The sequence below is a fragment of the Conger conger genome, chromosome 10 (assembly GCF_963514075.1).
Source record: "Conger conger chromosome 10, fConCon1.1, whole genome shotgun sequence".
Lineage (NCBI taxonomy): Eukaryota > Metazoa > Chordata > Actinopteri > Anguilliformes > Congridae > Conger > Conger conger.
The window spans coordinates 23,684,249-23,711,756 of record NC_083769.1 but is presented as its reverse complement, the minus strand read 5'-3'; the positions used below and the strand labels follow the sequence as shown (position 1 = coordinate 23,711,756).

Genomic DNA, 27,508 nt, shown 5'->3' with positions numbered 1-27,508 from the left:
CCATAGCAAAAAGATATCAAAAGTCAAACAATTCAGCACTTTATTTTATTAAAAGGAGGAGGAGGAAGTAAGACAGCTTTATTATTCATGATATTAAAATGCCAGAGGCTGTTGGGGGAGGTGTGACCTCGTGAAGTGTCATCGCCGGCCTCGACAGACTACACGGCACACGGTTACACGTGCTAAAGAAAGCTACTAGTCTTAACTTGGGAAGGATAGAGTAGAAGAAAACAAAGAGGGAACACAATAGAGCCTATGGAAATGCAAGAGCATGATTTGTTGGCTTTGGGCTGGACACACACAGTGTAAAATCTGCACAGACACCTTTAGAAGACGAATAAGTTCTGAAAATGTTACAAAATGCGGGCAGTCACTGGTTTCCAGCTGCTGACCCCAACAGCATCCTATGCGACCACAAACCCACCCCCCTAGCCCCTAGCCCAAAAAAGAGAATTCATACAGTTCTCAATTCTACATGATAAAAATGCGCAAGCAGGACTAAAAAAAAGCCACAAATGTAAATGACAGGAAGTGTACATGTACAGAACACACATCGCTGCACGCGTGACACATGGTCCCTAACATATCACCGATAACACTGCTTCAGCTCTCCTGGGTAGGGGCAGCCTAGTGTGCTCGGAACAGTTGGTGTTTGTGGTGTTCAGCGCTGTGTGCTGGAGGTTCGCTCTCCTATTCGTTGGGGTTAGGGTTGGCGTCCGGATACTGCGAGAGGTCAAAAGTCAGAACTTTGCTGATGACGCAGTCTCCTTGCTGTGGAAAGAAGGGGTTTCGTTAAAACTGTGTCCAAGTGTGCAAGTAAATATGATGATTATGATAGTGCGTGTGTAAGAGCGTGTGCATTCGTGTGTGTGTGTGTGTGTGTGTGTGTGTGTGTGTGTGTGTGTGTGTGTGTGTGTGTGTGTGTGTGTGTGTGTGTGTGTGTGTGTGCCAGCATGCACGCGGTTGGGCTTGTGTGTTTACCTCAGGGTACACGCCAATGAGAGAGTCAGCCTTGGTGTAAAACTCCTCTTTGAGAGAGATGACAATGGCCTGAAAGTTCTGCACTGACTGGTCCTTTATGTAGTTGGCCACCTATAGGATTTGAAATGCATCCAAGATGGAAAAGATATCAGCTATTTGTATAGTACTATTGATAGCTGCATATACAGTAGGGGGGTTCCATGTAATCCTGGAAATAAACAGTTTTATGATTTCGAAAAAATTAAAACAAATGGAAGTTACTTCAAAGCTTTGCAAGAACTACTCAAAGACCAAAGAGCAGAAAGGAGTGCTACACAATCACACTTGAAGACTGACAAAAGCAAATCATTCAGCAACATCACAAGATGCTCAAAAGGTACACATAAGAAATACTAAGAAATTCTGAAATTAATGTAATTCCTTCAAAGATTCAACTTCTCACTCAAACTGTTATGCTGATTATATAATTAGTCATTTAAAAGTTTAAATTAGAAAAGAATGCAAAATGGAGGCATTTTCACTAGTGATCTCTGACTTTTGGACCACGCTGTATCTGTGCACATGACTGTGTGTTTATGCTAAAAGGTTTATACTCCGTTGGGCTGGTCCGACATTTCTGGTCACAGTAACATGTGGTTTATACTTCATAAATTAAACATTGTAAATTAAACAACGATCATAGTCAATGTCAGGCGACTTTAGATAATTCATGAACATTCTGCGATTTCAGTCGAGCGATGGAGTATAAACCAGCATTAACACACACAACTTAATACCCCAGAGCAGTCCGTAAGTAGTATTTGGACAAAGACAATTCCTGTGGTTGTGGCTCTGTACGACAGCACACTGGATTTGAAATGGAATAATGAACTAGTTTAAATGGAGACTGACAGCTTTAATTTCAGGCAATTTTCATCCAACAGATGATCAGAGTAGGAATTACAGCCCTTTTTACATCCCCCATCAGGGCATCATAACATTTGGGACAAATGGCATCAAAGGCGCTTCTGATTGGTCAAGTGTATTCAATAGCTTCTTTAGTGCAGCTATAGGAGAGCTTATCTAGTCTTGATTCTTGGCCTTTGCCTTTGATGTTTGTAAACATGAGGACCAGAATTAATCGGTGTAGTTCCTACACTGATCACCCAATATGGATGTAAATACCCTCAAATTAAAGCTCACAGTCTACACTTCAACCTAATATTTATCAATTTTATGTAAAATCCAATGCGCTAGAGTACAGAGCCAAAACAGAGATAGTCACTGTCCAAATACTTATGGACTGCACTATATGTACATAATGCTGCCCACAGTGACAGACAGATGAAAGGCAGTTGTGTTTCTGATCGAGCACACTGTGGTGAACAGACCTTGCCAATGTTTGTGTTGTCCAGGGCAGCATCGATCTCATCCAGAACAAAAAATGGAGCAGGCTTGTAGCTGTGAGAGAGAGAGAACAGCGTTACAGACTTGTGTGCAGACTGACCGGTGCATGGCAAGAGTAAGAAAGGGAGAGCAGGTGGGGATGTCTTAAGATATATTGGTTTAATGCGTCCCCGCCACGTTTTCTAATGCCCAGTCATATTTATCAGCGCTCATTGCCAAAACACCTGTGTATAGCGAAGAGAAGGGCCAGGGCAGCGACGGTCTTCTCTCCTCCAGACAGGTTATCCATGGGCCTGAACCTCTTCCCTGGAGCCACACAGTTGTAGTTTATCCCATCTAAATATGGCTCCTCTGGATTCTCTGGCCCCAGAAACGCCTATGTGCAGAAAGAAATGACAGCACCATAATACCAACACACCAAACTACAAAACAGCTTCAAACACTGTTCAACAAAGCCACACTGAGCAATTACTACTTAAGTTACTGTGTTTATTTGGACAATATTTTAATATTTTGTGGACGAATCAAAGACATTCTGGATGAACTTGACCTAGCTGGACTTCATGCCCATAAAAGAGTCCCCTTTATTTTAACCTAGGGCGCAGTCTCTGCCTCTTAATTTGTACATGGCGCTTCCAGAGAACTGCACTTCCATGGTTCCAATACACTTTCCACAAGCCTATGAGTGACGTAACAGACACTTGATCCATATTGTTTTCTATGTTACACACACACACCTGGGCGCTGCTGTTGCGGGACAGGGCCTTGTAGATCTCATCGATGTTGGTGGCAACAGACTCGAAGCAGGCATTGAAGCGGTCGAATCTCTCCTTCTTTATCTGCTCAAAGGCCTGCTTGGCCTTCTTCGCCCGCTTGCGTGCTGCCTCAAACTCTGGGGAACCACAGAGGAACCACAGACAAGAGTCAACACGCGCTCTCTCACGCTCACACTCACTCTCACACTCACACTCACACTCACACTCACACTCACACTCACACTCACACTCACACTCACACTCACACTCTCACTCTCTCTCACTCTCTCTCACTCTCTCTCACTCTCTCTCACTCTCTCTCACTCTCTCTAACTCTCACACTCTCACACTCTCACACTCTCACACTCTCACACACTCACACACTCACACACTCTCACACTCTCACACTCTCACACTCTCACACTCTCTCACACTGTCTCACACTCTCTCACACTGTCTCACACTGTCTCACACTGTCTCACACTGTCTCCAGCGTATTGCGCCCTCTCACCGTCGCTGGTCTCCTGGAACTTGTCGCGGACGCTCTCCAGCTTCTCCATGGCCTTCATGTTGGGGGCGCTGATCCTCTGCAGGATGCTCTGCTGCTCGTTCAGCCGCTGCTGCAGGCTGTTCATCTCCGCCTTGATCTCCTCGTCCGACAGCGCGTCCTATGTGCACGCAACGCACACACACACGGTTACAGCCGAACCTAAGCCAAAGCATCCCAGTGTGCAGACTAGGGTTCCAACGGTTCCCCAAATCTATGCTCCACAAATTGAGCAACACACTGGGCTTTAAATCGTTTTCATTTTCTTTGGAAAAAAAAAATGCTGGTTAAGAGAAAAGTGTTCACTAGCAGCTCAGCTGGAGGACAGTTGGGAGAGCTATGCCAGGGGATTTCCATGCTGAGGTAGACGACACTGCTGGCAGCTGCCCTGGTGCTGACCCGGTTCAGCTCGATGATTTGTGTTGGGACACAAAGGCTTCCCATTCAGTCATGCTGAAGAACTAAAGAGTTAAAAAAACAACACCGCTGAACTGTGTCTGCAAACTGTGCTCTACTCCATTTATTCTGGAGCTGGTGTTTTCCATAATTGCCAAAAGGATTTCAAAATAACATTCAAAAACCTGTTGGGGTGAAAATGAGAGGGGCAAGGCACCCCCGAGGCGGTCCATCCTGTGAATGTTGTACCAACCAGCTGTCAAATACCTCATTATTTTCTCATTCATCACTTGAATAACAACTCCAGGGTGGCTCCAAGTGCAGTGACAACACAAAGCTTACCATGTGACAAGTGCCATTTCACCACGCTCTGAAGACTCCTGCCTGCAGAACGCCCGCTCTGGATAAGGAGCATCTGTCTCAGGATCCTACACTGTCTCTCTCCTGAAATTAATGTTGTTCTGGCCCTGCTCACTGCCTGCTGCTATTGATTGGAAAGGAATAGCAAATTAGCAATAGTAAGTTGACTTTTCATTCAGTCATATACCATGGCAATCTTAAAGTTATAACTATCTAAAATGCTTACCAGACTTTTACTTTCCGGGCATGCTGATTTGCAGGCAAACCATTCTAAAATGGCAGCTGTTAGCATATAGTGATTTACCGTTTGTCAGTTAAGAGGGGATTTGGTGGGCAGTCATGACATTTTTACAGCAAATCAGAGTGCAATATTCAAATGTTTCCCCTAGGTTTTGGGCTGCAAGATGGCATTCTTGTGCTCTCCCTATTTTCCCTGCGCATAGCGTCCCTTTCTGCTTAGAGGAACAGCAACACAAAATGCTTGTGTGTGAGGTTGAACATCACCCTCGGTGCCCTCACAAGCGTACTGTACATGTGTAAGGAAATTAGTTTCAGTACGCACTGAAAGATGCACACACATATGGACCAAATTCCTATTAACATATACATTTGGCAGACAATTTTTGAATTTTTTCAAAATCCATTTCGGAGGCTCAGCCTCCATTAGCTTTAATGACCGTCCAGCAGTTAGCAGTCATAGCCCCGCACTGCAGACAGGTTTAGCGGTTAGCAGCTCACCTTCAGATCCTCTGACAGGTTGCTGTAGTCGATCTCTATCAGGGCTTCTTTGGCCAACACAGTGCTGGAGGTCTTCTGACTGCTCATGGACTCTTCAGTCTGCGAGCTCCCCTGAGTCACCCACACAGGGAGAGAGAGTTAGTTAACATGCTACATGCTACCGTTTTAAATATAAACCTACCAACATGTTTGTGTCTGTGTGTGTGTTCGCTGCAATGTGGCGCAGTGTGTGTATGTTTGTGTGTGTATGCTGCAGTGTGGTGAACTGTATGCGTGAATGTGTGTGTTTGTAGAGCTTCAGTGCGGTGTATTGTTTGTGTGTGTGTGTGTGTGTGTGTGTGTGTGTGTGTGTGTGTGTGTGTGTGTACCCGCGTGCATGTGCGTGTCTGCTGCAGTGTGGTGAACTGTGTGCATGCGTGTGTGTGTGTGTGTGTGTACGTGCTCGTTGTGTGGTGGGCGTGACTGTACCTCCCCCTGGCTGATGTCGTCCATGGTTCCGGACTTGAGGGGAAGTCGAATGTCCTGCATCTTACAGGCCTGCAGCAGGTTGTGTCTGTCGCTGCGTTTCTGCTCCAGCTTGGTCTCTATGGCCGTCACCTCTTTCTGCAGCTGTGTCAGCTCCCTGCAGCACACACACATGGTCATTACACCTGACTGCAGCTCACACACACGCTCACACACACACAGCCATTACACCTGACTGCAGCTCACACACACAGCCATTACACCTTACTGCAGCTCACACACACGCACACACACGCTCACACACACACACACACACACACACAGCCATTACACCTGACTGCAGCTCACACACACACGCTCACCCACACACACACAGCCATTACACCTGACTGCAGCTCTCTCACACACACACACACACACACACAGCCATTACACCTGACTGCAGCTCACACACAGACACACACACACACACAGCCATTACACCTGACTGCAGCTCTCTCTCTCTCTCTCTCACACACACACACACACACACACACACACACACACACACACACACACACACCTGACTGCAGCTCACACACACACGCTCACCCACACACACACACAGCCATTACACCTGACTGCAGCTCTCTCACACACACACACACACACACAGCCATTACACCTGACTGCAGCTCACACACACACACACACACACACACACACACACACACACACACACACACACACACACACAGCCATTACACCTGACTGCAGCTCTCTCTCTCTCTCTCTCTCTCTCTCTCTCTCTCACACACACACACACACACACACACACACACACACAGCCATTACACCTTACTGCAGCTCACACACGCTCACGCTCACGCACGCGCACGCGCGCACACACACACACACACACACACACACACACACACACACACACACACACACCACACTGCAGCTCACGTGTACTCATTACACCATAACGTGGTACACAACATTTTTAAAGAGACATTAATCTGTGTGCAATCAATCCTCAAAGCCACAGAGAGAACTGCCAAAACCACTATATGTTGTGTGTCAGAACATGAGCGCACACACGTGAATGGACGTGAGCGAGCATGCATTGGCGAGCGTGCTGCCGGCACTCACTTGTTGGCACCGCCCAGCTTCTTGCGGATCTCATCCATCTCGTGGTTCTTGTCGTTGACCTCAGACTTCTTGGTGAGGTGCTGATTCTTCAGGTCCTGCAGCTGTGCCATCGTCTCGTCTATGATCTTCATGTGCCTCTGCTCCTCCTGAGAGCGAGAGAGACAGAGAAAGACAGAGAGAGAGAAAAAAGAGAGAGAGAGGCGGAAGGGAGAGGGGTGTAAGTTTGTGAAGGCAGCTGGCCCGTGCAGTACTCTTCATTCCTCTCCTCTGTCGCTCCCTCCCTCCCTCTTTACCTTCTTCAGTCTCTCGATCTCGCTCTCGTCCTTCTTCACCGTCTGCTCCCACATCTGCACCTTCTCCTGGTCCTCCTTCAGCTGGTTCTTCTCGTAGTCCAGCTGGATGCCCAGGCGGGTCTTCTGGGTCTCAAACTCCAGCCTGCCGGGCGTCAGCACAGGGGTCAAAGGCGAGTCCTCAAGGGTCAAAGGTGGAGCCGGAAGGGGCGGACATGTGCGGAGGAGGAACTTACCGCTTCTTGGCGATCTCGTTCTGCCTCTTGACTTTCTCCTCCTCGAACTCCCTGATGTTCCTCACGCCGATCTCCTTACAGAACTCCACAAACACCTCGTCCTCCACCTGTAAGACCACAGCAGGCACCTCAGTCTCCTCTCAGAACTTCACACGCTCACAAACAAACACTTTCAGAACAGGCTGCTGCGACGGTTACAAACACCCCTCTGAACGACCTGCCACCTGCATACAGAGCCATTATAGCACGACAATGTGAGTATGTACATGCCACAATCTACGCAGTGTATGTGTGTGCGCGTGAGTGTGCGCCAGATTGTGTGTGTGTGAGTGTGTGTGTGTGTGTGTGTGTGGAGAATTTCATTTCTTACCAAGTTCATGCGGTCTCTGAGATCTTTAATGTCTCTCTCGCGAGACTGGATGATCCTCTTGATGTCGTTGATTCGAGGCCCAAAATTTGCAAGCTCGCTCTCCAACTTTGACTTCTCCTGCAGAGAGGGACGGGGTTAATACACAACTACCGCACCAGAAAGAGGCGGCTCCTTCAGACCGATGTCAGTATAATACACAGAGGGTAATGGGGCTGACACACAGGAGCGTGCGGCAGTGTGTGTGTGTGTGTGTGTGTGTGTGCGTACCTGCATGTTGAGGGACAGGTGGCGGGTCTTGGTCTGCTCCAGGTCGCTCTGGGAGTATTTTAGCCTCATCTGCAGCCCGTGAGCCTGAGACTGCACCTGCCTGAGCTCAGCTTCCTTCCTCTTGGCCTTCATTTGCTCCTGCGCAGAGGAAGAGAGGGAGAGGAGGAGAGAGGGGGAGAGGAGTGGGCAGGAGAAAGAGAGGGAGAGGCGGGGAGAGGGGGAAAAAAATACATTCTGTGATTAACTTTTTATTAAGATTAAAAGTAGTGACAATCTCTTTCAACTCCCTCGAAAGTACAAAATAATTTAAAATACATAATTAAAGCTGGATAAAAATGATTCCAAGCCTGTATCGCCTGGTCACCGTGTCTGTGCTCTATCCACACAACAAAGACACCGGGAGAGATTTCACTGTGTTTTATGGTGACAGTGATGTCATAGGCACGAACCTTCAGCTCCTCTGTGAGTTTCTCCTTCCTGTCCTTCAGTTTGTCCACGGCCTTCTCGTCCCAGCGCCGGGCCTTCGCCTTCAGGTCGCTGGCCCCTCCGGAGATCACACCCGACTTCTGGAACAGAGTTCCGTCCAGAGCCACCGTCTGAGAGAGAGGGAGGGAGGGAGAGAGAGAGAGATATTAGTCTGATGGAGCCACTTCAAGTGCAGCTTACATAGATATGCCGTCTCCCCTGCTTACAGAAGCAGCCCAATCCTTGGTCAATGCTGGTCTACAGTCACCCCCAAGAGATCCTGCCACAGTCGACACTGGCAAGGTCCAGATTCTCAATGGTGTCGCTCATATGCAGTATTCCTTAATCAACACGTTATTCTAACACATTCCCAATTGTTACCAGGTAACTCCTGTCCAATGCTAATGAAGCCTGTCTGACACATTAAATCCTTCTGAACACCATGAGCCGTGTGTGAGCGGCCAATCTGGCATTTATGCAATTTAAAAGAATATTTTTAACATAACATTAAAAGGATATGCAGTATCACGCAAGTCCACTAAATTGTAATGCTGTTGTCATGCCAACACCGCAGCTGCTTTGGGCCGCGCAGAGGAAAGGTTAACCTCACCACAGCCAGGCGTGGGTAGGCTGATCTGGGGATGGGGTTCTTACCTTGTGCCTGTAGGGTCCGCCGAAGGCAATCCTGCGTGCGTCCTCCACGTTCTCGCACACCAGCGCGTTCCCGCACGCGTACTGCAGCGCCTTCTTGATGTGCGGAGGCTCGTAGCGAATCACATCGATCACCAGCTTGGCCCCCCGCAGCTCCCTCAGCTTCTCATCGGTCGGCTTCACCTGGGGGGGGGGGGGTCAAAGGTCAACACGCTGCACTTACCCACTGGACAACTATACATGTCACTGCCTGGGTGGGCACAGGGGGTCTCATACAGAATGAGCACAGACATAGGGACATGGTAGAGAGGGCTTCTGTACCTCCAGGTAGTCCAGGGGCAGGAAGGTCTCGGGCTCTCCGCGCTGCTCCTTGATGTACTGGATGCAGTCGCGGCCCGTCTTCTCAGAGTCCACAATGATGGCGTCCATGTTCTTCCCCAGCACCTTGGTGACGGCGATCTGGTACTTCTTCTGCGTGGGCTGGCACAGGTCGATCAGCCTGCCATACTGCGGGAGGGGGGAGCGGGGTAAACCTGCTGCTGCTGTAACAGCACCATCACAGACTCGTCCTACACCTCTCAACATTTTCCCATTCTGTGCAGATCATACATTTTGAGAACAAGTCTAAAAGTCCCATGAAAACCAAGTCAAGGGGTTCAGGTTAGGTATTAGGTATCAGGTTAGGGTTAGGTATTTGCAACATAAACTATATATGAAGGGTCCTGCTGTAAGCAGAATAAGAAATGAAATAGAATAAATAAATAAAGATATATAGATAGATAGATAGATAGATAGATAGATAGATAAAGGGTCCCTCTGAGAACCTCCTCCTTTCTCCTCCCCTCTCTCTCACCACAGATCCAGGGTAGAGTCTCTTGATGCTCTCCATGATCTCTGCTTTGCGCTGCTGCCTGCTGTTCTCCTGTCGGTCGATCCTGGCGTCTCCCAACTGCTCCATGACCTGTGAAGATATGCACACACAGACATTACACACAGGCATTACACACAGAAATATCACACACACAGGCATTACACATACACAGACATCACACACAGCAGCGTTACAAACATGCACGCACGCATACAGACATTACACACACACACACACTACACACACATTACACACACATTACACACACACACACACACAGACACAGACACACAGAAATATCACACACACAGATATCACACACAGATTACACACACGCACGCACACACACACAGATATTACACACACAGATATCACACACAGATTACACACACGCACGCACACACACACACACACAGATATTACACACACCAGGGTTACAGACACATGGATACAGACAGGGTGCGCTGTGAGCCAAGCAGGAGGCATTACCTGGTTGAGCTCCTGGTTGATCTCATCAATCCTCCTCTTGGCCATCTCCACCTCCTCGGTCAGCTCCTCCTCCATGCGCTTCTGCTCATCCAGGGACTGTCTGAGAGATGGAGGGGGGGGAGAGAGTGAGTGAGTGAGTGAGTGAGTGAGTGAACACCTCGGGCTAACAATTGTTAGGGAGCTGGACTACTAACACAAAGGTTGTGGCATGAGTGTTTTGAGTATGCAGCGCTAGACACTACCTGCTGGTGGAGATGTAGTCCTCCAGCTTCTCAATGCGTTTCTGGTTCTCCTCAATCTCTCTGATCTTCTGCTTAATCTTGGCCTGAAAAGCAAAGCAAACATCCACCCTGCTCAGGCCCTCCTGTTCTCCCTGCGCACATTACCCAGCCGTTTTACGCCCATGACTGAACGTGCTTTAAGCCCTTAACCCTCCTCCCTCTACCTCAGTCTCCACTTTCTTTCGCTCCTCCAGGTCCAGTCGGTCCTGGTCGGCTTTCTGGTCCCGGTTGAACTTCTCCAGCTCCTGGGCCAGGGTAGCGGCCCGTTTACTGGCCTCCTCCTTCAGACGGTGGTACTGCTTCACCTGGGGAGGGAGAGAGAAAGCAAACGGGGAGGTTAAAGAGAACTACGGTCACGCTTGGGAAATGTGCTTAAAAATGGCTCACTTCTCCATTATAAAATAACAATCAAATTTTAAATGTATTTTTTAAAAAATTCAAAAACAAAGAGTCCAACAGAGAGTTTTAAACAATGAGCATGTCCGATCAAAAACCCTCCCTTTTCTATTACCCCCTGCAGTATAATAGAGGAATGCGAAACCGTGGCCTCCCAAACTCACCTGGTTCTCCTCCAGAGTGAGGTCCTGGCCCTGGCTCTGCGCCTCCTCCTCCATGCGCTCCTCAAACTCCTGCCGAGCGTTCTCCACGGCCCCCTGCTCCTTCTCCAGCTCCTCCATGTCAGCCTTGCGCTTCTTGTAGGTCTTCTGGGCGCCCTGCAGGGACTTACGTGCTGCCTCCAGCTTCTTGATCTTGTGGGACGTGTTCTCCTTGGCCTTGATGTACTGCGGCCTCTTCTGATTCAGCTCAGCATCCTTCTCCCTGGAGCAGGCGTTACGTCACCTCATATTACAGTATATCCAGGATATGACATTATATCCCAGCATACCCATCATATTACAGTATATCCATTATCTTGCATTATATTATGTCCATCATATTATATTGCAGCCTGTAGCCCAGTGGCAAAGGTATGTAACTGGGACCAGGAAGGTTGATGGTGCAAGGCCCTTAACCCAGTATAGCTCCAGGGGGGATTGTCCCCTGCTTACTCTAAACTAAGTCACTATGAATAAAATGACAAATTATTATTACTATACTTACATAGAAAATGCCCTTATACAAAACCATTTACAATGAAGCAGAAACATACTACTAATAACCCGATTGATATGAGTAAAGGTCAGACCTTGCTAAAACATTCTCAGAACATTGAATATAGATACAAAAATACGTGATTATACTTAGTAAATAGCAGTCTGATAAATTGTGTCCTTTTCTGGGCTATTAATATCCACCATCTCTCTAGCAGACTCCCTCACAAGAGACAGAAAACAGGATCATGGGAAATCACTTATCTTTCCCCAACATTACAGAGAATCACATGACATAACCGCTCCTCTTCCGGCGCTTACAGAGGAGGATCATGGGAAATCGCCACGTCTCTCCTCCGTATGCACACAGAGGGACACAATAGCAAACAGCTCCTCACTTGATCTCCTTCTCCACAGTCTGCTGCTCCCTCATCATCCTTCCCAGCTCTTTCTTCTTCTCCTTCAGCTCCTCCTCCACGCGGTCCATCCGCTTGCGGTCCTTGTCAATCTCGCGGTTGCGGTGGGACAGCTCGCGGTTCAGTTTCTCGATCTCCGCCTCGTTGTGGTAGAGTTTGAAGAGCTGCATCTGCACGTGGGCTCTCACAACCTCGTCCTTCAGCCTCTGGTATCGCTCCGCCTGGGGAGGGGGGAGGGGGAGGGGAGCGCGCAGGGATGAATGGCCATGACAAATCATATCATGATCTTTTTTTGTTTTATTGACAGCCTGGCGTTCAAATACCAATTACAGGACAGGTAAACTGAAATGTACCATAACTGCACAAAAGTAAGGATCAATCATAATTGAGTAACACATTTCATTATTCTTCTTAGAAGACTATTTAACACTTTAACTATTTAACACTAACACATGAGTGTTAAAGTGTTAAATAGTGAACAACATTCAGAAATGTGATAAACAATTTCATTCAAAATTTCTGGTGAAAACTAGTTATTAAAAACTGGGAAATAGATCAGTGGGATGTGCCAAGCTCACACTGAGACAGGGAGGATTGCCCTAGGTTTCATTTTCATGAAGACAGACCCACCTCTTCCTTCTCCTGCTTGGCCTCCTTGCGCTCGGCGGCGATGTTCTTCTTGCGGTGATAGTTAAACTGAGTGTCCTCTTCTGCCTTCACCATCTCCTTCTTCCTGCGCTCGTACTCCTGAGCCAGTTCCCCCGAGCGCGAGATCTCCTCAAACAGAGCCGTCCGCTCCTTCGGGTTCTTCATGGCAATGGACTCCACTGCTCCCTGTGAGCCAGACACAAAAAACAGATTGTTGGCACGAGACGATCTCCTCTCATATTGGTGTCTGACAGTCAGGGCAGGGTTTCGAAATAGGTTCCACAATGAAAATGACTTGAACACCACAATATACATTTTTGTCCTGCAAAGTCTTCTTTTTTTACAGATAAATATCTCAATGAATAAGCTTAATGAACCAAACCACAAGGTCATACTGTGAATGCAAAATCAATAGTCATATGTAAAAAAAATTAAAAAAAATTTAAAAAAATAAAAAAAATAAAAAACATGTAAACACCTGGATGGAACATTTTAATTGCACACACATCTGTTTTTTTCTGAGAGCAAACCTGACCGTACTTTCATTGGTAAAGTGCCTGTGAAGCTAGTAACGTCATCTGTACCTGGAACACCAAGAAGTTCCGAGCCTTGATGAGAATACCCAGCTTCTCCAGCTCCTCGCTGTATTCGGACAGCCCCACCACTTTACTGTTGATGCGGTATTCAGAGGAAGCACCTGTGGCAGACAGAGGTTAACATACACGGTTTTAAACAAGAAAAGAACCGAGCTTTTCACTGAGAGAGGCTAAGAAGACTCTTGTCAGGCGAGCAATGTGCGCATAGCGTTACCTATGATAACCCGGGTGAAGGTGCGCTCCTCGCCACTGTCCTCCCGGTACACCATGCTCACAAAGGCACGGTTGGCCGCAGGTTTACCGACTGGTGCCCCGTGGATCAGGTCTTTCAGCGTCTTCACGCGCAGGTTGCTGGTTTTTTCCGCCAGAACAAAACTAATGGCATCCATGAGATTGGATTTGCCTGTGAAAAGGGGTTGAGTGAGAATAGCCCACGAACTGCGTGAACAGTGAGAATAGCCCACGAACTGCGTGAACAGTGAGAACGTACAAGGTGACAGATAACGTGGGAACAAACATAATAATTGCATGCATGGAGCTAGTCTGTGTAGCTACCCGGTTATCAAGCTGTCTAATTAGTAAACATTTAAACCGTAAAACAGCTATATTGCATTGGATAAAAAAGGTGCACTTCATAATGTTACGGCTCATATGCCTCGATAAGTGACTGCATTAATTCCGAAAGAACTAACGTTAACGGCATTAGGCTAGTAAAAGCAACTGGCGCTAGCGAATGGCAGATAATGCATTTAAGAGGATTACAAAATACATTGGTTGCTTAAACAGTCGCATTTAACGTAGCCAACGTCATGGTAATTAAGCCAGCTAGCAAAGTATACACGCAGGCTACAATTCAGAACTTGCTGCAATGGTAGGCCTTGCCCTGAAGACAAAATCCCCGGTCTAAATTGTTCTGGGTTGACGGCCGACGCAACAAGGCGGCCAACGTTACGCATATTCTCGTTAGTTAGCAGGCTTGATAGCGCCTATTATCCAGACGTGTACACTTACCCGATCCATTTGGCCCGATGATCGCAGTGAACTTGTGAAAAGGTCCGATTATTTGCCTACCTTTGTAGGACTTGAAATTCTCTATTTCTATCAGTTTTAAATAACCCATTTTGTCCTGTGTATTTGCAAGCTAGCTAACGATAGCTCGACGTCCGAACTAAGTACGACCGATCATTCATCCGACGGCTAACAAGCTTGCTAGCTAGCGGCACACAATCCTTTCTGTCACCTAAAATATTTTAGTGCAATGCAGTAAGCATATATGATATCGATTTTCTTATTTAATAATTTCAAAACGCATGCAAAGGTTTTAGTTTCCTATGTTTTTATCAGCTAGCTAAAAATCTAGCCATAAAACAAAAACATCCCCCCAGAGCGCGCGCACCCGATATTCTCGCGAGACTTCCTGGCGAAGATAACGAAATGGGGTCTCATGAGGATGTAAATTACAGTGTGTATTCAAATCTAGTCTATGATTCAAACTGAACCCTGTTAATTATTTGTGCGCTATTTGTGCATTATGCAGGAATGCAATGTAGAAAGCATATTATATAATGTATGTGGACGGCGCAGAACCCAAAGCCACCCCATAGTAATTTAATAAAGCCGTTACCATGGTGACCTAAAGCGTCAAAACAAAAAAGATCACACGGACAAGTTGCTTTTCTGGAAGGACTTCACCGCAGTAGCTCGGATAACAGTATGTCTTCTATTCAATTATGATCAAAAGGAACAAAATGATTTTATTGTAACTTGTAATAGTTATACAGTGTATCGCACAGTGTGTGTTTATCTCAATGCTTTAAATTTACCCAAATAACTATAACATATACTATACAGTGTAGCTAACTGTTAGACGAGCTCATCTTTGATGAATTTCACTAATTAGTTAACATTAGACAATTAGCTAGCTAGCCATCTCCCAGGCTGTGTTGATCATAGTAAACTAATCTAACTAAAGCTAAAGTTAAGACGGCTAATAACTTTTTACTAATAAGTTAATATGCCTCGATAAGTCACTGGATAAAGTCCTCCATATATCCAACATAATATCTAGCATTACTATAACCTAGCTAGTCTGGAAGACAAAATCAGTTCAAAAGGAACGGCCAAAGTCTATTCAGCTTGCTGTAGTATTAAAATTTTCTCTGACTGAAACTGTCTACAAATTAATAGTGACTGAAGTGGAAGACTCGGATACAATGGCGATCGAACGGCGACGTGCGGCAGAGGCGGCGCGCAAGGAACGAATTTTCAACACCAGAAATCGGGTCATCGGCGTGGACCTTTCAACGCTTGGGGGGCAGGTCGCAGAGAAACAGGAGCGCCAGAGGGTCGAGAGAGAACGGGACAAGGCTTTCGGTACGTATGGCAACACCTGTGTACAGGAGCGGCACCAGGACACACTATTTTTTATGTGTTCGCAAATTCCCAAAGACCAGTGTCACCAATCAACATTTTCGCCCTCTTCTGGCTAGAATCCTTGAGCGCGATGCACGATGCTCTCCTGAAGCAGCAGTTTGCAGAAGAGGAGCGCAGGAGGGCGGAGTTGTCCCAGGAATTGGTACAGTTCCGAGCAACTCACCAGCGCGCTGAGGACTCCCGTGACGCTGATCTAAATTTTAAACAACAGGTTCTTAATCCTCCGGTTTCAGAGAAGGATCTCGGACCTTCGAGCATGCAGGTGTTTCAGGTAGGTAGAGTTATGTACACGGTCTTTGGTGTAAATCTGGTGCAACTTTTTGAATTCTACACAGAAATCTGACGTGTTACTCACTACAGTGGAATACGCTATTGCGTTTTTACTCATATATTTCTATTAGGGGCAAAAGTCAAGCTTTTTTTTCTACATTATGCCACAGCATAGCAAGCATAACCATACCCTGGATTTTCAGTCCAGGACTGTTATAAACCTCACACCAGACAGAGTCCACACCCCCCTTTCAAATATGGAAAAAGATAATTTTTTTAATAAGCTGTTCTGTTTGCCAATGCTTTGTGCTGTTTGTGTGCTTGTGATTGTTTCTGTGTGTATGCGTGTGTTCAGGGAGGTGATTGTATGGCCACAGAGAGGAAGAAAGCTCAGATGGAGGAAAATGTAAGATGTCTGACAGCACAGACACAGGCGAAGGAGAAAATGCGCTTCCACAAAAAAAAAGCAGGTAAACACCTCTGCACTCTCAAACACATATATTACTATACCCATGCACTGGTATGCTGTATAATGGAGATATTTTATAGGCTAGTGTCAGTGTTGTGCAATGTACTGTATGTGTGCATGCAATGTAGTGTGTTGTGATAGATATTCTCTAATATGGATGTATTGTAGTGTGGATGTTGTGCTTCGATGTGTTCTGCAGATGCTGTGTTGCATGTATTTTGCTTGTGTTACAGAGTTGCTATGGGGCCAAGCACAGGTACAGCAAGACTTGAGAGAGCTGCAGCTTAGTGCTGTGGAGGACAAGTGTAAGAGAGAAGCTCAAGTTGCTCTCAGCATGTTCAACCAGGCTCAGGTACTCATACTTTACTCTCTCCGCAGCCAGACTTAGGAATGCGCACGTGAACATAAACAGTTTCACATTTACTCTTTACTCAGATAACAACCAAGCTCTAACCACATCTAATGCCCATTATCATTAAAAGCTAATAAATGGATGTCAGATATCTGGATAGCTCTAAGCTTCAAGATTTATGTAAAATGCTACCTTAGCCTAATTGATAACACATAATAAATTAGGCTTTAAAAATGCAAAAGTTTCTTCATTCTTCAGTTTAATTATGTTTATGTTACAGGATTTGGCATACAGGGCTTCAGTTGGTCTTTTTTGTCTATTATAAAGAGTACTGTTGCGGTTATACATACAGCTTGCATACAGCTTTTCCATACAACACTTTCTCTTCCTCTTCAGGCTGCCCAGCAGGCACAGCAGCAGAAGGAGGACAGATTGAAAGAGGAAGGGGAGAACGCGATGGAGGTGTGGCACATGATGACCTCTGACCTCCTGACGGAGCGCCCTGAGGCCGCAGAAAGAGAGGGGGGGGTCGGGCCAAGGGTGCTGTTGGACAGGTGGAAGGGGATGAGTGACGAGCAGCTGAACGCCATACGCAGGCAGAGGGAGGAGCAGCGAGCTCAGAAAGAGGTACAGAGAGAATAGGCAAGGCTGCAGGTTCAGTTCAACATTGTTTAATATCTATATCACTATCTTCAGCAATCTGCAGCTCCTGGATTTACTCAAAAGTGTTCAGAAGTTCAGTTATTCATCAGTGCATATTACCTGGTATTGTTGGATACATACTGTCAGAACTGGGCCCTGAAAGAAAATTGTATCCCATTTGCGCTGGAACATTTGAGCCAAGCTAGATCTGTGCCAGAGCCTTTTCACTTTTTCGAATATCGTCCAATCTGGCAAGACCCGATTCCGAAACAGCCTGATTTCATGAAATTCATGTTAGTTTTGGTGTGCTCCTGCCATTGCCCTTGACTTGCACTGGCCTCAGAGCTAGAGTTGGTCCTCAGGCACTGCACTGTGGTATCATTATAATTGAGCTGAGAGCTAGCATTTCCATCAATAAGGTCACATTTTGCCACAAAGATTACATCACATAACAGACAAATACAGGCACTCAGTCAACAAATAAACACATACAACAAGACTGTTTAGCTAAGGGTACCATGACAAAGAGAAGACGTGGAGAAAGAGACACCATGCCAATGTTTAAAATCTGGCTGTTTTTACCATGCCAATATTTATCCCCGATTAATGTTGAAATGAGCTGATAATTTATTCGGTGTGATTTCATGTATGCACTTCAATGAATATTGCTAAACATTAGAGTATATGATGTGTTTAATAACCTCTCAGTAGAGTATATGATGTGTTTAATAACCTCTCAGAGGCAGAGAGAGGCCGAGAGGCAGAGAGAGGCAGCGTGGGATAGCCTACGGATGGCTCAAAGCCGAGAGGAAGAGGAGGAGGAGAAGAGAGTACAGGAGAAAGAGAGGCAGAAGAGGACAGAGATGGACAGATACAACATGCAGCTGGCCAGAGAGCAACTGACACAGTATGTATATTCTCACACACACACACACACACACACACACACACACACACACACACATACACACACTGTTCATGAATTCAAGCTTCGTATTATGCATGTAAACTTACTGACACCCCTTCTCTCTTCCTTTCTCTCTCCCCATCAGTCAGCAGTACCTGGACCAGAATGTCTACACCAACCGACCTGCAGCCAGCTACTTCACGCAGTTTGGCGCTAGCTCTCGCTAGCACCCCTGCACCACCTCTTTGTGTCAGAACAGCATGCTGACACACCTGACACAGGGGAGACGTAATTCAGGGCCACACACACTGGACACGCACAGCGTAGCGTTGACACTTACTTCATATACATATGGATATTTTGTGTACATTATTATTTCAGAGTGGTATTTTATGTTCGGAATGTTTCTGCATACATAATTACATGGTTCCACAAAAGTAAAAGAAGTGAATGAATTGCAAATGTTTAGTATAACATAAGCAGATGGTGTGGATTTTACTGGATAATTACTATTCTCAGCAAACATTTAAGCATGGATCACTTGGGATGCTTCCAAAGCTGTCGTTATTGTTGTTATATGCTCTGTTTATGTAAACTCTGTCCATTCTTCGGTTATATGAGCTCAACATCATCAGCTCCGACTACCATCAGGGCACAAGTGCTGCAGTTGATACATTTGATTATTGTTATGTAAATCATAATTGCTAGAGCCATGTGCTTTTGGCAAACTGGATTTATTACTTTCCCACACCATACACTGTATGATATTTTAAAACTTTCAGTACCAGTGTTCTCTCTGCACAGGCTTTGTAGAGGCATTATGTGCGTGAAGTTGCAGTTTAACTAGACTAGACTCATATGGCAAGGAAACTGTAGTGAGAGTAGACAGTTCTGTTGCTTGACAAATTCTGAATATTGTAATTGTCATAATTTTTTTCATTTCTAGAAGTAACGTGATAAGAGATATGTTTATAGAGTATTTTGTCACTTTTTTGTATTTTGATGTTTTGTTTCATAATAAAGAGAATAAACACAACCTTGCTCTCTGACAGATTGCATCACTCATGTACTTATCTCGTATTATAAATTCCATTACAGCTGTCAAAAATAATATTTACTTTATTAAAGCAGTCAAAAATAATGAAGTAAATGTAATTTATTCCAGCTATATCCCAGCCAATTACATACCCCCAATTCTTAAGATCAAAAATACTCATTCTGTTCAGTTCTGGAAAAGAGTTCCGGTGGCCTTGATGTGTATTGAAGAGAGGCTGCAGAGACACATGGTGGATTTCACGAGTCGCAGGAGATCAAACTCCACTGCGGAATAGGCAGGCCTGTGCACAACACCCCTATAGGATATCTTATACCAATCACTCATGCTTAGTCTTAATAAGAGACAGTGATGCTGGTCTGACTTGTGCATATTTCAGGGGATTTATTGGTTTAATTTCATTACAGTGGCTTATGCAAAAAGCAGGTACAATATAACTCACCCTACAAGGCATTTCACCACCAACCGCACCACCCCCCACCCCACAGACAAACCACCACATTACCACTGTAATTGCACCCCTGCATCTGTTTCATAGAAGCTGTTATTATAAGCAATATTGTTATGTACATTTTGACTGTGCTTTCTATTGGGATTTCTGTTGTATATAAAAAAGGAAATGAATGAGGAGAGAGGGAGGAAGTTACACACAGCACCCCCCTCCACAATCACAACCCTCCCCTTGTGCCTCAGAGTCAGCCAGTCTTCCCCAGCAGGGCCCTGACCAGCTCCCCTCTCCCCGACAGTAACACGGATCTAGTCATGTACAAATCTCATTACTTTGGGGGGGATGGAGCTTAATGAGAAGGAGTGAAAGATGCAGCATACTTTAATGAGAACTTTAAATGTCCTATCCCGTGGGTGGCAGGACTATGCAAGTGTTATGAATATAAGAGGCTGAACCAATCTTATGCTTTTTCAGACCAGTGTCTGTTTATAGTGATTTAAACCAGACAGTGGTCTGGTTTAAATCACTTGAATTGAAATCCCCACATTCTGGGATTTAAAAATATTATTTCTGTTTTAGTGTATGCTTGTAGGTGGATGTTACTTTTCCTGAGGCTGTACACATAAACAGATTAATTCATGGTGTTTAATAGCTATAAACATAATTACCAGTTTTAATATCATACTTCTTTCCTTGAGCACAGTGGTCTCAGTTAGCATGCACCTTAGGAAATAATTAACCAACTGAAAATAATGAGCAGAAACTCCTATCTTGGGCAACCTTAAAAATGTAAGAATATTACAATTAATCTCCAGAATACAAAAGTACAAATATCACCAAGAAGGCATAGAAGGCCAATTTAAAGTTAGCCAAACAAACCAAAAATTATTACTGTAAACCAAAGTAACAAACTTAACAAAAATAATAATAATAATCAAGTAATATACATACAATCTCTGGAGGCTATAATTACTGCTTTGGAATTGGTGTATTTACTTGTAATTCATTTCCATTGTGCGTGCCCAATACCTGCCGTTGTAAAAAGTGCAGGATGTCAGAAACTTCTCAAAAAATATAGAAATATCCTTCATTATGCATTAAAAAAACACCTGGGCCAATCAAAAGCATACACCACTGACACTGAAATAATATTTTTAAAAACCCAGAAAGTGGGTCTCTTTAAATAAAACATAGTTACTGCTCAATTTTTTGCGGGTAATCGAGCCTGCAATCCCCCTGCTGGAGACCATGTGTTACTGAACTTCGGATAATGGCTGTACTTCCCGTCTTCACAGCAATGTGAGGAGATGAATCGCTGTCGTATATTTCTAAATGACAATAGCTACCGATATTTCATACAATGTGTGCTTTATTTTTCATATTTACACTGTAGTTACTATCACTAAAATACCAGTGGGTGGACAATATTTCAACTATGTCCTAATTTTCTAAAACAACCAGCTCACGACTAACATTCACTGGAAACAATTGAGAAAAATTAGGGATTTCCTACGGCCATCACTGAACCAGAATAAACATTTTTTTAAATTAAAACCTCCCCACTATCGTGTCAGTTTTGAAATAAATTATAAAACCACACATTTTATTTCAAACAATGTCTCCAATAAATGACAAAATCTTTTTACATTCAGAGAGATATTTTAGATCTCTCTCTTCTCCTTCTCCCTCTTTCACTCTTATCTCTCTCTCATACACACACACACACACGCACACCCAAAAGCATACACACACGCATGCGCAGGCACACGCCGTACACGTATAACACACTGAAATTCACAAAGTAGGATACTTGGAACAGAAACTAGTATTTACTTCCCAGCCATAGAATGCATGTATTCTACATGGTTGATATACATAGGAAGTATCATGCAGATGTTTTTAATTCACAGGAATCTCTTATGATCTATAAAATCTGGTAGTCGGCACAGAACATGCTGTTGTGTTTAGTCATGAGGATTCTGTCAGTCTTCAGTGGATATGCTGTTTAATTCAGAGAAAATACAACATAGAACAGCATGGTGGTGACAGAAAAACCCTTATACTCCAACTATGAATAGTCAACTATGAATCACACTGGAAACCCAACAGACCATGTTGAATATCATATTGAATATAAATAATAATTATATGATATATAAAAAATCATAATATGGAAGAATAACTAGAAATACAATGCCAAATACACTAACACCCATCTCCCTGTCAGACGGTGATGATCAAGACACTTTAAAACAAATCTCCTGCTGTCTCTTTTTCCTCCTTCCTTCCCCCTCTTGCCGCAGTCCCAGCTGCTGTGTTCTGCTCCTGGTGCCTCTGCTCTTATTCTCCTTCCGTGTCTTTCCTCTGTGCCATTTCTACTCTCCTGGTGCCTATGCTCCTGTTCCTTGTCTCTGTTTTCATGATCTGTCTTTGCACTTTGCACTCCTTATCTCATTGGTCTCAGTTCTGTACATCTACACTCGTTAGCAGGCTGTGGCTTAGCTACTATTGCCCGTATCTGTTATTTCTCCCAGTGTATAGGCTGAGCAACATCACTCTCCTTTCTCCTTCAACAGACACAATGAAGATACAGTTACGCGGGCTCATTGCCATCGTACGTCTGTAAACTACCTCAAACAAGGCCAGGCAAGATCTGTAAACAATTAGTAAGATACTTCACACGTGTGTGTGTGTGTGTGTGTGTGTGTGTGCATATGCGGTCGGTGGGGCAGCAGTGTCAGTGTGTGCTGTGGTCTTTGTGTGCACCAGCCTGTCACTGCGAGAGGATGGGATGGGTTTGACGAATGTCTTTGACGGTGTGTCAGTCCGACTCTGCGTCAGTCCTCTCCATCAGATCCATGTGTTTGGGGCAGGTGCAGTTATGTCAGCTGTTGAGTCGGTGCGTGGAGAGAGGTATTTTAGTGTCAGGGCATTTGAATGTGTTGGCGTGCGAGCAGGTCGTGTGCGTAGCGTGTGTGTGTGTGTGCAGGGGCCGTCTGCAGGGAGGTGGTGGGCGTGCAGGGAGTGGGGAGGGCATCCGTGTGCTTGTGGAGGTGGTCTTTATTCTGGCGGTTCTGCTAGCCTGGCTGCGGTGGATTCAGGCCAGGACTTCAGAGCTGGGGACCCCAGGGCTGACGGCGGGTGTGCTGACGGAGGCGACGGGGGAGCCGGCTCCCAGGGCGTCCTGGGACTCCGGCCCGGGCCCGGGCCCTGCCCCCTCTTCGCTGTATTGCTCGGCGAAGGACGCGTCATTGTGGGAGTCTACGCCCACGTCGTGTGCGTACTGCATGAGGTTCCCCTCGCTGCCCACCTTACTGGCCACACACAGAGATGTCTGACTGGCAGTCTGCTTCTCCTCATTGTCACTGACGCGGAAAAAGAGGGAGGAAGAAAGGAGGAAGAGAGCGAAATAAGGAGGGAGAGACAGGGAAAGGAGACCTTTTTCAGGAGGGAGATTGGTGTTGTGTTGTAGGTGTTGTTCTGTTATCTGTCGTCTGTGTATTCAAGCTTTTGTAACACAAGTTGTCTTATCATGCAAATGTGTATTTTAGGAAGGGAGAGAGTGAAAGAGTGAGACAGAGAGAAAGACAGAGGGAAAAGGAGTGAGAAAGAGATTGTTTTAAATATGGCTGTACAATTATTTGTTTTATCAACAAAGGCACATTATGTAATTTAACAGAATGGAGCTGGATAGAACAGAAAATAACTGAACATAGTAGAACTGAAAGACAACAGACTGTCAGTTGAGTATTTCTCTTGTCTAATTTGACAGCTAGTATGAGATAAATAAAAAAAACTGTGACATTAGGTCTATTCACATTGTCCTTAGCCCTGGGCTAAAAGAGATTTTAAATGAGAGTTCACACTTGCACTTTCTAAAGTGAGCTAGCACCAACCTTAGCCCTGGGATAGTTGACCAGAGCAGGGGAAGCACCAATTTCAGGGGGTTAGCCCCAGAAATATCCCCAAGCACAGTGCCAAAAATAACCAATGTGAACCAGGGTTAACAAATGCTAGTGAGTACACAGGCTACACTAGCTCTGCGTTATCCTTATCCTGGAGCCACGTATAACCCAGGGCTAACTACAGTGCAGTGTAAATATATAAATTAGGTAGTTCAGATTATTTTACAAGTACTTGGCAATGCTTAGCACATTTTATTTGTGAACTGAATTTATGCAATAGAATCAGCAAGAGAGAGCAAGAGAGAGAGAGCCCGAACAAGACGGAGAGAGATACAGAGAGAGTGAGCAAGCTTTTTGGGTTGTTGTGGCGGAATAGCTTAAGCATGTGGTAGTAGGTTTGTGTAGTAAGTGAATGTTTTCCTACATGCAGACATTGAGGGAAAAAGGGACAGATACAGGATAATAGAAGCATGCAGAGGCAGTCTACCAAACAGGGTAACAGTCTATCTCACAGGAAGCAGCCTACAACACAATTACATACCTCTCCAAGGACCTGTAGAGAGAAACAAGAGATAGTAAACCAATAATCAGAAAGTCTTTGAAAATCTCTCACAAACATACCTGAACACTCATAGCTTCTTTGACAAACATACCTGTACTCTCCAAAGGTATCGTCTTTCATTGGCCGAGCCTCAGAGTCCACCTGGCCCGCTTCCTTGTCCTTCACTGCAGGTGAGACATTATGTGTTGTACTGTAAGTAGGTCTGCCCATGCTGCCAATGTGTTTTCAGGTGTACATATCATATGTGCTGCAGGTGTGCTGTAGGTACAGTATATAACAGTGCTGCAGGTGTAAAGATGAGCATGGCAGTGCTGCAGGTGTAAATATGAGGCAGTGCTGCAGGTGTAAAGATGTGGCAGTGCTGCAGGTGTAAATATGAGGCAGTGCTGCAGGTGTAAAGATGTGGCAGTGCTGCAGGTGTAAATATGAGGCAGTGCTGCAGGTGTAAAGATGAGCATGGCAGTGCTGCAGGTGTAGAGATGAGGCAGTGCTGCAGGTGTAACGATGAGGCAGTGCTGCAGGTGTAGAGATGAGTGGCAGTGCTGCAGGTGTAAATATGAGGCAGTGCTGCAGGTGTAGAGATGTGGCAGTGCTGCAGGTGTAAAGATGAGGCAGTGCTGCAGGTGTAGAGATGAGTGGCAGTGCTGCAGGTGTAAAGATGAGGCAGTGCTGCAGGTGTAAATATGAGGCAGTGCTGCAGGTGTAGAGATGAGGCAGTGCTGCAGGTGTAAAGATGAGGCAGTGCTGCAGGTGTAGAGATGAGTGGCAGTGCTGCAGGTGTAAATATGAGGCAGTGCTGCAGGTGTAAATATGAGGCAGTGCTGCAGGTGTAAAGATGAGGCAGTGCTGCAGGTGTAAAGATGAGGCTGTGCTGCAGGTGTAAAGATGAGGCAGTGCTGCAGGTGTAAAGATGAGGCAGTGCTGCAGGTGTAAATATGAGGCAGTGCTGCAGGTGTAGAGATGAGGCAGTGCTGCAGGTGTAAAGATGAGGCAGTGCTGCAGGTGTAAAGATGAGCATGGCAGTGCTGCAGGTGTAAATATGAGGCAGTGCTGCAGGTGTAAAGATGAGGCAGTGCTGCAGGTGTAAAGATGAGCATGGCAGTGCTGCAGGTGTAAATATGAGGCAGTGCTGCAGGTGTAAAGATGAGGCAGTGCTGGAGGTGTAAAGATGAGGCAGTGCTGCAGGTGTAAATATGAGGCAGTGCTGCAGGTGTAAAGATGAGTGGCAGTGCTGCAGGTGTAAAGATAAGAGAGGCTGTGCTGACAGTGGCAGTTTTACCTGAGTACTTGCCGCCCTTGCTCCGTTTGACAGAACAGAGGATGAGCAGTACCAGAAGCAGCAGCACAAGGGCGCTGATTACCCCAATAAACCAGCCCTCTGTGGCAAAGCCCCTCGATGGCCTCCACTTCCCTGAGGAAGAGAACACACAAAGAGATAAATACTCTGCTAATCACTGTACACGCATCTGAGACAGGCAGGGCAGACGATCGCACATGAGCGCCGTACCGCCGTCCTTGTTCTCTCCATTCGTCACGATCTTCACTTCCCAGAACTTGCTCTCATTGAACACGAAATGAAGCTGGTACTCTGAGCCAGGGTCTAGGTTCTGCAGCTCATAGACCGACTGAGTGGTGTTCAGCTCCACTGAGTCAATCCACTCTGCATCTACATAACACAGAAGAAAGAATACATTAATGTCATCAAAATAACACACAATACATATTGTCATTGTACAACACAATCAAGGCTCATTGTTGTGCACACAACACACACTGTAAAAACACAAAAACCGTCATTGTACAACACAATACACAACAGGATAATCAATGCTCACTGTCATCGACACATAATGAACAATAATACAATCAAAACTCTCTGCCACCTCAATCTACAGCAACAACAGCACTATAAAAACTCACTCTCTATACAACAGAGAACGTATAATCGGTTTGTGCAGATCATCCATCCCAAAAAAAAACCCAACGCAAAAAATACTTCCTGTCAGCCGTAAAAGGAGACAACACAACAACTACTTGTCCCACATAGCTAAGAGCTACACCATAATGGCTACAACAGCACAGTTAGTGCAGAGAAAAATAGAAACAACACTCCTCACAACTGTAACAACCGTGCTACAACAGCACAATCAGTACAGCACAGACTAAAATCAATACAAACATGCTGTAGGTCAATCGGTTCAGCATGCAACGCGATCAAGAACAACAGCTTAACTGACAAAGAGGAGCACAATGGCCTTGTGAAGGTGTGACCATGTTGCTATGCAGTGGCATAGGCAGGAAGACAGTTAAGATGGCTGTGGAAGACAGTCATGAAGCTCTGACACTGCCCCTCAGATTGACTCTGACCCACACCCTCTTCCTCACCGCCAACTTTTTTGTGGAAGATGTGGAACACCGCGTTTCTGTAGCGTGCTCCTGCCACCCAGCTTACGTTGACTGACATCTCTCCGATGGACGTGTTGATGTTGGTTGGAGGGACTGAATATAGGAGAAAATGCACAGAGATGGAGGGACAGAGGGAGAGAAAAACACACCAGAGGTGAACCATCCAGAAACAAAGCATCTGTTTGATGCCTTAAGTACATTTATTAACCTAGAAATATATTTTTTCATTGCTGCATGTTCTGTAAATTTCTGTGCTTGCCAATATTTACTGGCTTGTATTATATTTACTGGCTATTTTGAATTTATTTTTCTTGGCAAGCAGACATTTCTAATAGAGCTGCTATCAGCCCTGCACTCCCACCTCCCTCCAGCAAGGTGGCGCCCTCCTTGACGATGGCATCCCCTTCCCCAGCTGAGGTGCTGCCACGCAGGGAGAAGACATAGTGGCTGTGGGGGTCCAGGTCCCCCACGCTGAAGTGAGAAGCTGTCGGGTCTATTTTCACCACATGATGGTTATCCCTGCCCTCGCCAACTAAGGGAGAGGAGAGAGGGAGAGAGTGGTAGAGGGAGAGAGAGGAAAGAAGGGAGAGAGTAAAGAGAGGGAGAGAGAGGGAGAGAGGGAAAGAG

The 27,508-nt window shown here is 45.6% G+C and overlaps 3 protein-coding genes across 6 annotated transcripts in view; 1 reads left to right on the top strand and 2 right to left on the bottom strand.

Annotated features, from left to right (window-relative positions):
- Nucleotides 1–31: 31 nt before the first annotated feature.
- On the bottom strand, nucleotides 32–14,835 carry smc1a (structural maintenance of chromosomes 1A). The gene is made up of 26 exons (XM_061257753.1): nucleotides 14,445–14,835; nucleotides 13,648–13,836; nucleotides 13,422–13,534; nucleotides 12,820–13,023; nucleotides 12,172–12,410; nucleotides 11,243–11,501; nucleotides 10,847–10,987; nucleotides 10,644–10,726; nucleotides 10,402–10,501; nucleotides 9,895–10,002; nucleotides 9,363–9,548; nucleotides 9,045–9,224; nucleotides 8,375–8,521; nucleotides 7,926–8,063; nucleotides 7,659–7,775; nucleotides 7,289–7,395; nucleotides 7,056–7,197; nucleotides 6,763–6,908; nucleotides 5,632–5,785; nucleotides 5,164–5,274; nucleotides 3,634–3,790; nucleotides 3,105–3,259; nucleotides 2,592–2,743; nucleotides 2,352–2,421; nucleotides 982–1,092; nucleotides 32–771 (listed from the first exon to the last, which is right to left on the bottom strand). The coding sequence occupies exons 1-26, from the start codon at nucleotides 14,551–14,553 to the stop codon at nucleotides 691–693; spliced, it is 3,699 nt and encodes a 1,232-aa protein (XP_061113737.1). The 5' UTR covers nucleotides 14,554–14,835; the 3' UTR covers nucleotides 32–690.
- On the top strand, nucleotides 13,830–19,454 carry ribc1 (RIB43A domain with coiled-coils 1). Of its 2 annotated transcripts, none has more exons than XM_061257755.1 (8): nucleotides 13,830–13,926; nucleotides 15,621–15,806; nucleotides 15,923–16,137; nucleotides 16,492–16,606; nucleotides 16,839–16,957; nucleotides 17,354–17,584; nucleotides 18,340–18,506; nucleotides 18,652–19,454. In XM_061257755.1, exons 2-8 carry the CDS (start codon nucleotides 15,647–15,649, stop codon nucleotides 18,731–18,733), a joined length of 1,089 nt encoding a protein of 362 aa, XP_061113739.1. In that variant the 5' UTR covers nucleotides 13,830–13,926; nucleotides 15,621–15,646; the 3' UTR covers nucleotides 18,734–19,454. The 2 variants fall into 2 exon arrangements, with proteins under 2 accessions (XP_061113739.1, XP_061113738.1); XM_061257754.1 differs by lacking the exon at nucleotides 13,830–13,926 and adding an exon at nucleotides 15,108–15,144.
- Nucleotides 19,455–19,920: 466 nt separating this feature from the next.
- The window catches only part of l1cama (L1 cell adhesion molecule, paralog a), a 56,414-nt gene continuing 48,826 nt past the window's right edge, over nucleotides 19,921–27,508 (bottom strand). For 2 of the 3 annotated variants that reach the window (XM_061257233.1, XM_061257231.1), the window contains exons 24-30: nucleotides 27,243–27,413; nucleotides 26,861–26,974; nucleotides 25,983–26,141; nucleotides 25,755–25,886; nucleotides 24,567–24,639; nucleotides 24,455–24,466; nucleotides 19,921–23,373 (exon numbers count right to left, since the gene is read on the bottom strand). In XM_061257233.1, the coding sequence (XP_061113217.1) occupies nucleotides 23,106–23,373; nucleotides 24,455–24,466; nucleotides 24,567–24,639; nucleotides 25,755–25,886; nucleotides 25,983–26,141; nucleotides 26,861–26,974; nucleotides 27,243–27,413 (929 nt within the window). In that variant the 3' untranslated portion in view covers nucleotides 19,921–23,105. Of the gene's footprint in view, nucleotides 23,535–24,454; nucleotides 24,467–24,566; nucleotides 24,640–25,754; nucleotides 25,887–25,982; nucleotides 26,142–26,860; nucleotides 26,975–27,242; nucleotides 27,414–27,508 lie in introns of all 3 variants that reach the window. The other variant, XM_061257234.1, reaches the window with a different exon arrangement.

Coding starts and splice junctions, on each gene's coding strand:
- smc1a (XM_061257753.1), bottom strand. CDS start 14,553: ATGGGTTATTTAAAACTGATAGAAATAGAGAATTTCAAGTCCTACAAA. Junction 12,411..12,819: donor CCAAGCAGGAGAAGGAAGAG/GTGGGTCTGTCT, acceptor CCCCCTCCCCAG/GCGGAGCGATACCAGAGGCT. Junction 5,275..5,631: donor ACGACATCAGCCAGGGGGAG/GTACAGTCACGC, acceptor TGGGTGACTCAG/GGGAGCTCGCAGACTGAAGA.
- ribc1 (XM_061257754.1), top strand. Junction 16,958..17,353: donor GCATGTTCAACCAGGCTCAG/GTACTCATACTT, acceptor CTTCCTCTTCAG/GCTGCCCAGCAGGCACAGCA. Junction 18,507..18,651: donor GCCAGAGAGCAACTGACACA/GTATGTATATTC, acceptor TCTCCCCATCAG/TCAGCAGTACCTGGACCAGA.